The sequence below is a fragment of the Geospiza fortis genome, unplaced genomic scaffold (assembly GCF_000277835.1).
Source record: "Geospiza fortis unplaced genomic scaffold, GeoFor_1.0 scaffold237, whole genome shotgun sequence".
Taxonomy (NCBI): Eukaryota; Metazoa; Chordata; class Aves; order Passeriformes; family Thraupidae; genus Geospiza; species Geospiza fortis.
In genome coordinates this window covers 4,416,926-4,425,408 of record NW_005054319.1, presented here as the reverse complement: position 1 = coordinate 4,425,408, position 8,483 = coordinate 4,416,926, and the positions used below count along the sequence as shown (strand labels likewise).

Below are 8,483 nucleotides of genomic sequence, written 5' to 3'. Positions count from 1 at the left end.
TAAAATCAGTTTTTATTTAGACTCATTTTCATGCTGCCTGTGTGTTATTACTGAAAAAATGCCGAAATTGAATAGTAGGCAAGTAAAACTCTAAATGAGTTAGAAGGAAGAGTTGCCACATATTGCCTTCTTCCTTCTCCAAGCTCCAAACCCACAGAAACATGTCATGTCAAATTTCCTTAGGCTCCCAGCAAACCAAGACACAGGGAGGAGCATGAACCTGCTCATCTACATTTTAATAATACACCTTATTATTGTGTTTTTCCCCAAATATTTACAACAATAAACATTTCTTATTTTCAAAATGAGCTGTGAACCAGCAGGACAGACTGCTCTATAAATTCTAAAAATTCCTGAGTTTGCATTTTAACTATCTTCAACTTTAGAAATATTGTTAAATGAAAAGGAAATTTACATTATTCAAGTTTGCAGTGACAGATATGCAGCAGAATTTAGCTACAATGTCTTGGCTACACAGGACTGGAATCCATAATTAAGTCTTTGTTTTGCAAATAACATTAATTTCCTTTGTACTTAAAAGCACAACTGATTATACACTAGCAGAGTGTTTTTTCCTGTGAACACACCATTTGTCACTGATGAACAGACTGAGACAAAGGCAGTTTTGTGGCATGTGGGCAGAGCTGGCTGTGCTCTTAGGTGACTTCATGTTCCATCAAAGTGGGGTGCAAGAGGCAGCTCATGGAACAGGGGTAACCCAGTGGCCTTGGAGTGGCTGCTCCCCACAGCACTGCCCCAAGGGCTGGACCACAACAAGTGTACTTACTCATTTCCTTTGTATTCAGTTTGCAAAATGAACATATTTTAAGAAAGGTTTATTGAGGAGGAATTTTTCTTCCACCAAGATAATTCCTCTACCCAGTTGGTGACTGCAATCCAGTGATGAGATAGTTACAGGTACCTCATTATGAAACATTTGGTGAGCATAATGTGTAATATTCACCTATTCAGTGAAAAAAATCCAGCTGAATGGAAGATAATATTATATTAAATGATAACATTAAAGGTAACATTAAAATTAAAGTATTAGCTTTTTTTCTATAAGTGTAATGTTTGTTTTCAAAAATAAAATCTGCCAATTCAGCTATTTCTCCCTCTTTATTTTTGTTTTAAAATAATTTATTTTGTGTATCACTGTAGTCTGCAAACAAAGAAATATCCCTAGACTGATATATACCAGTACAGTGAATGTGGTGTTTGGAGGGAATCCTATTGAAGAAGGAGATGAAGAAACGGTGCCATATTTTCCACTGGAAAAGGTACTTTGTCCATGGGATGATGTGGCATTTACTGTGCTCCAAAGGGTAGATTGTGTAAAGGCTGTCCTGAGAGCAGAAGCTGTTTTACTGTGGATATTCTCAGTACATTCAGCACAAAAAGTGAGTTAAGTAAATACAAATGGACTTAAATTCACTCTGAAGCTAAACTTGTGCCACTAAAGTGTAAGTCTTTTTATTGTCATAAACAAACTATATATTTACTAAATCTTACTATTTCTTACTAATCTTACTATTTCTAGTTTTGTTTTGCCCAGCTGATATCTGTGAGCTGGCTAGATTGAAATGTTTTCAGTCATAAACAATAAGTTTGCCTTTACATATTCAATAATTTTCTTATTCTGCTTCCTTATAGCAATTTAATCATTATTCCAGAACCAAGGCAATTGCAGATCAAATGGTTCTTGCTGCTAATGGAACTTTACTCAAAGGTACATATAAAGCATTTGGGGCTTTTCTATCATTAGGAGTGCTAATGGGCATTCCTTTCTTTGGTTGCTCACTTATCAATAATATACTTTTACTGAAATAACGATTCATTTGTTTCTATTTCTTTATTCAGTGGATAATTAGCTGTTCTGATAATACCAATTTGTAAGCATTGTCCAATGGGTTCTTCTTGTAATCCCAAGAAGGTTTTCCAGGTCTGTCACGGCTACTGAATTTAATTTCACACAGAAATGAAATCAAGTTCCAGGGAAGCCGAACCACTCTGAATGGTCAAAATGAGCCTTAATTTTGCCAGTGTAAAACTCAGCCAATATGTGTGAGCCCTTTGCTGCTCCCACAGCTGTCTGACAGTCACCTGTTGCTCTCTCTCCAAGGAGGGGACAAGCTCCACACGTGTGTGCTTCGCCCGCCGGGCATCTACGGACCAGAAGAGCAGCGGCACCTGCCTCGAGTAGCCGTATGTGTTTTGTAGTCAGCTCTGGAGGACACCACAAGTAGTTGTAAGGGCATAACACAAGTGGTAGTACCTTGATTGCAGTTCCTAACCATTCCTGCAGGAATGTGGTGAAAGCTTGGGGAGAGGTGATGTGGTGTAGGGTAACAAATAGCAGGAAACTGTGGGCCAGGACCAAGCTGGGCTTCTCAATGAAAAGGAAAAGTGGAAGGCTGAAATGCTGTTGTAAACAAACTAGGTTTGCATCCCTATCATTTAATGGAAATTGTCTTTTAAATATGCACTTTAATTTCTACCAAAAAATACAATGTCGCTATATTTTGCCACTGCCTATCAGTGCAACCCTCTTTGATTTCCAAAACCACCCACTAGCTGGGTTTTCTCTTGTGACAGGTTTCTTGTGCTGTAATTGTACACAAACAGAGCAAATTCCAAGTATTTGAGTTGAGACAAAATCATATTATAGTGCATAATAAAGGACTAACGTAGCTATCTCATGTTTTCTGTTTCTACAGATAAACATCCAGCGGAGACTTTTTAACTTCAAGTTTGGGAATCACAAAGTTCAGATGAACTGGGTTCACATAGGAAATCTAGTGCAAGCTCATTTACTGGCTGCTGAGGCTCTCACCTCTGAGAAGGGCTATGTAGCTGTAAGTAAACAATATAATCACCACTGGCTTGAGTTCTCAAACAGGTTTAATTTTTGATGTTTTGAGATCAAAGACTGTCCAAAAAGTCATATGCTAAATTCTCTGAAATGGTGTGTACTCCACAAGCACACAGACAGTGCAAATGCAAATACATTTTGCTCATATTTTGATGAGGTTTTTGTTTGGTTTGAAAATACATAATTTCCTGGGTTACTGGAGGAAACTGTAATTTCAGCTAATATACCACTCATTCACCATTACATAAATCTATATATCCTGTCATTCTCTTGAAAATAGGTTCTGACCTAGATGCATAAAATTTAGAGCAACCATTCTGAGGCATTCCAGTTGAATTTTCAGAGCTGAAAATTCCAAAAACAGATGTACAAAATTAATGGACAATTTTTAAAGGTTTTTCTTTTTGTTCTACTGGTCATAATTGCAACACCAGTCTGAGGACCACGAAGCATTACAGAACTGACAACATTGAAGCAGCTGCTTCATTCCCAGTTCCTGAAGGTCCCAGATTCATTTAGATTGGTAGGAACATACAGACAACAGGCACTGACACAGGTGAACACCTCTCCATGTGTTCTCAGTTAGTTCAGCACTTGGAAGCCACACAGCTGTTTTAGATTGATGCCATTCCCAGAGTCCCAGGTTTGCTTGGGTGCTCAGGTGTTCCTGGTCCTCATCCAGAGCACAGTTGGAACATCAGTGCTGCCCCTTCCACAGAATGACCACTAAGGTCATTCTGTGCCCAGCACATCATGAAGAACATAATGCTCCAACTACATGGGGAAACTGATTTCTGATCTACACTAGACCATGGTTAATCACCATGAGCCCTACCACCACAGGGGGTTACCTCAGTGAAGGCAGTTTCCTCTGTGTACATTCACCTTGTGCATGCTGACGTGTTGCCCACAAAACCATGACAGATAAGTAGGTATGAGACAGACTGAAAATGCCATCCTGTGCACAGTTGTGTCACTGTTTTTCTCTGCTTCTTTACCAGAGTGGCCAGGCTTATTACATCCATGATGGTGAAAATGTCATCTTCTCTGAGTGGATTGTGCCTTTGGTAGGTACTGCACAGCCCTGCAGCTCCCAGCACTGCGTGGGCACAAGTCCTGTCACTGACTGACACACCAGACCAACTAAATTAATTCAGTGCACAGAAATTACTGAATTACTTAACATTAAACTGAGTCCTGTTTTCCCTGCATATCCCAAAGTTCCACTGGTGTTTAGGGAAGTTTGGGATACCTGTAACTGTGAAGTTTGGCCTTATTGCTTTGAGAGGATTTAGCTGGGAGGTCCAGAAGCTGCTGCAGGACAGAGCATTTCATGAAGCAAACCCAAGCTCTGCCACTGGCATCTGGCAGGACTCTTAGAGCCATTGCTTATCCCTTTGTCCTGGCATCAGCTGCGGCACAGAAGGGAAGCCCATTCAGAATCTTATCTTAGAAGCTAAAAAGAGACAACACTGTATTTTCAGAACTATTGGGCTGGGATTCTAGGAGCATGCCAAAGTTTTGATCCCGCAATGCCAGCACAGAAAATGACTGCAGCAGAAAATTGGGCCTGTATTTAACTGGAGTTCAGTATTCCAATCTGGGTCACTTCCCCCTTGGAAATGGCCTTTTACTCTCCTTTACTGTCCAATTGCAGATGAAGGGTGGAAGGTGGGCACCAAAGAATGAGTAGTGGGCTTCAATTACATTTCTTACTACCTGTATTGACAGGAACACTCGCTGGAAAAAAAAGTTTAGATACAAGTTTTGTCAATATTCTTTTATTTTTTTTAATTTTATTTTCATGGCTCATTAACACCCTCACTTTGGTATAAGTTCTCTGTAATTCTTTGTTTTTATACCCTTTTTAGTTTGAAAAATTAGGCTACAGGAAACCTTGGATACATATTCCTGTTCTCCTGGCTCATATAGCAGGTAAAAAATAAAATATATTCTTAATTATTGTGGGTAATTTGATTTTTTTTTATTCCTATGAAGACACATAGTGGTTTTATAAAATGCAGGGGCCCAAATTGCAGGAATTATTTAAATTAACATTATTTTAATTGAGAATAATCACTTGTGCCATGTGGTATTATTTATAGCAGATAAAGTTTAAAGGCTATTCATAAACTCATAATGTGCTTTATAAATTAAACAGTGCCTTCTGCCAGTAGGAATTACAGGATGTATAATATCAGCAGTGTCTCAGTTTATTGTTAACCAGATGTCTCATTAAGTAATTTCTGTTTCACAGCCACTGTGATGGAATATTTGCACCTGATACTAAAGCCAGTTTTTAGCTTTACACCTTTCTTGACAAGGAATGAGGTAAATATATAAAAAAAGACAATGTTTCTATATTTCTGACTCAAATTCTCGTTAAGGACGTGATACACCCTTTGGATTGTCTGCCTTGCAGCTCTGTTTTGTGTTCTGTTTCCATTGTAATATCATTGTTGATATATTTTCACCCAAGTTCTAGAAAATTGGATATTAAAGTCACTGCAATAATGTCCTTCTGGCTTTTAGGTGTGGAATGTCACTGTAACTCACACTTTCCGAATAGACAAGGCACGAAATCAGCTCGGTTACAAACCAAAGAAATTCTCATTCGCTGATTCTGTGGATCATTACCTAAAAACAAGACCTACCTGCCAAGAAGATCACACATTCCTTAAAATTATGTTTGTTTTTGGCATTTTGTTAAGTTTTGTCATTCTTTCTTTCTTCTAAATTCAAATAGCCACTCACCTGTTCCAGAAAACTTCATTTTGTTTCTGAGTATTAATTATCTGGTCATAGTACATTCCTCAGCCACTCTGGACTTTGTTATTCATATTACTATGATGACACCACTCTGACCTCATTAAGAAAGAAAAAAAAACCCAAACAAAAAACAACTAGAAAAGTGAAAACATAGGATGTATCAGGAAATGTTCTCCAGGAGCAACACAGTGTTACAGCAAAGGAGGTCACCACAAATGGGTGCAGGAATAGTTTTAATGGACCTTCATTAAGTGATGTTTCATGCTGGGAAGCATTTTCTAAAAATGATAATTCAGGAGGGTGAGAAGATGGAAGAGGAACTGTCACAGGACAGCAGTACTGTAAACATGTCCAGTAGCTCCAGTGAAGAAAAGTGTGACTAAACAACTCTTCTGATGAAGCCACAGCTACTGTCAGTCAGCCTGAGGAATTACAGAGATCTGGGAAACAGTGAAAAATATGGAAAGTAAATATTTATAAATAATAGGTGATTAGAGGAGTGAAAGTCACATTTATGTAAAATAGTTGTATTGTTCTAAAGCTTTGTAAAAATGTAATAAATATCACTGTGTGTGTTTGCAAATCAAATATATCCTTTCAATGCAATAATAAACAATAACTGAACCAAATAACTGAACATCCTGTTTTCAAGGAGCTTGTGGGAAGGTGGAATTCAGCCAGCTGTTACTGCTCTCTGGAGTCACATTCTCCACAGCCCTGTAGCAGTGCTGGCACACACTGTGTGTTCAGGGAATTGCATTTTGGGGTGAGAAGAGAAGCCAAGCACCAAGACAGGACTGAGAATCCAACCTCTCTCTTTTCCCCTTTCTTAAGTCTCACATCAGTTGCTTCTTGGGTGGATTGCCTTATGTGAGCCAACTGTGCTGCATGTACACACCAGGTGTAGCCCAGCCAAACCTTAAAGATGTCAGGAGTTTTTCCTTGGGAACCAGCTTTGCTCTGACCAGGGAGCAGCTCCTCCCTCTCTTGCACCCACGTGAATCAGGAGAGCTGCATTTGCCACAGTGGGTCATGGAAGACAATGATGGAACAGCTCTGCCATCTGATTATCTCCACTCATTATTCATTTTCTTAGCATTTTACAGGATTTTTAAGACCAGTAAGTTTATAGAGATTCTCTCACTCTACATCTATAGGATATGCAAGAGAGCCAACAGCAATGCTAGAAGAATAAAGGTCACAGGTAAAAGACAATACACAGTGACAGGAAAATGTGTGAGCAACCACAGTTACCACTGCACCTTGTGTAAGCAAAGATTTGTTTTACTCTGTTTCTTTTTCTCTTCACTAAGAAAATAGCTCTGTGTGCAGTGAAAGCAGTAGAGTCTGCTTGATTATGAATTTGCATTTGGAGATTGTCCTTGTCCATACAAAGTGAGCTCCCACTGTACATCTTCCTTTGGCAGGGGCACTGCTCAGCTCTGTCTCCTATTCCTGGCAATTGACAGGAAGCTTAAAGAAGCTCTGTATATATGAGACCTTTATCCAGGCTTGATTAAAACCAGCTAAATTCACAATTTATCACTACAGAGCTGCAGCTGAGCCAGCAATTGCTGCAGGCAGGCAGTACCATGTAAGCCTTTACTCCCTAGAAATCCGGAATAGAAAACCACAAGTCTAAAGTTACTTCCCAGCGAGAGCATTTTAGCTGCATGCAAACATTGTTTGGTTCTAAATTAGTTATTTATGAATCTTTCATACCACTTTTATTGGACTAATAGCTCAGGATGCATCCTGGAATATACCAACACTTTTCACATGAGTGCAGGCTGGACTTGCCTGGATGCTCCTCAGGAAGGACTAACCAAAGAATTCCTTGGTTTTGTGCCTGTAAGTCCCTATGGAGTCCCATCATTTCAGTCCTGTAACACCAAACCTGTGGTTTGTCATTTTGGGTAGGATGCTGTTTACATCACTCTTATAACAGGACTGATTAACAATAATTGCCTTCAGTACATTTGTTTATCTTTCTTACAGATGCAGTATTTGAGATTTTAAAACAATCCTCAGTACCAATTGGGAATAGCCAGCTCTCTTATTTCTGTAGGTCTTTACTGAGTCTCAGTTTAAGCTGACTCTTGTTTGAGTTACTCCTACTCTAACATAACTGCAATGTGTCTTTAAGTGACTAAAATTTAATATGAACGTTCAGACATAGCACAGCTGTAGCAAAAGAGGTAAATGTGTTCAAAGCTTAACTTTTGCCTGGAATGGGTAACTGAAATTCTGCAGCTCCTGACCCTTATGACACCCTCCCAGGCTCAAATGACCACAGGGAGGCTCAGGTGGAAAGTGCCTATTTGTTTATTTGTGCCTCTTTGGGAACTCCTGCTGTTTTGCAGGTGTCTCACAAGTTCTGCATCTCTATGAGCCATGTCCTGCCACCGACTGTCCAACCAGCAGGCAGGAGGTGGTGTTTTTTTCCTGAACAACCTGTTGAACAGGTACCTCAGTGTGACCGGAGCCCTCACTACTGCCAGGATGCTTTAGTGCAGCAGTCACAGCTGTGCGAGGACACTCGGAGGTAAGAACCACTGTAGGATGATCTGGGATCCCAGGGATGATCTGGCAGCCCAGGAATACCGTGACATGCTGTAGGATCCCCAGGATGCTGTGGGCTACATGCTGTGTGATGAGCAGAATCCCAGGAAAGCCCTGCAATCCCAAAGCTGCTGCCAGATGAACGGTACCCAGGGGTTCTGTGGGAGCCTGGGGATGCGGTGGGATGTCAGAGATGCTGCGGGAGGAGAGGGTGCGGGGATGCTGCGGGACCCCGCGGGGCCGTGCGGGGGCTGTTGCGGGGTCGGGCCCCGGCCGGAGC

At 40.3% G+C, this 8,483-nt stretch overlaps 1 protein-coding gene across 1 annotated transcript in view; it reads left to right on the top strand.

Annotated features, from left to right (window-relative positions):
• LOC102034338 (putative short-chain dehydrogenase/reductase family 42E member 2) overlaps positions 1 to 5,608 on the top strand; it is a 9,400-nt gene extending 3,792 nt beyond the window's left edge. The window contains exons 4-11 of the mRNA XM_005420384.1: positions 1,162 to 1,280; positions 1,654 to 1,729; positions 2,123 to 2,205; positions 2,718 to 2,855; positions 3,874 to 3,939; positions 4,744 to 4,807; positions 5,130 to 5,203; positions 5,405 to 5,608. Coding sequence (XP_005420441.1) covers positions 1,162 to 1,280; positions 1,654 to 1,729; positions 2,123 to 2,205; positions 2,718 to 2,855; positions 3,874 to 3,939; positions 4,744 to 4,807; positions 5,130 to 5,203; positions 5,405 to 5,608 — 824 coding nt within the window. The remainder of the gene's footprint in view (positions 1 to 1,161; positions 1,281 to 1,653; positions 1,730 to 2,122; positions 2,206 to 2,717; positions 2,856 to 3,873; positions 3,940 to 4,743; positions 4,808 to 5,129; positions 5,204 to 5,404) is intronic.
• The last annotated feature ends 2,875 nt before the right edge of the window (positions 5,609 to 8,483 follow it).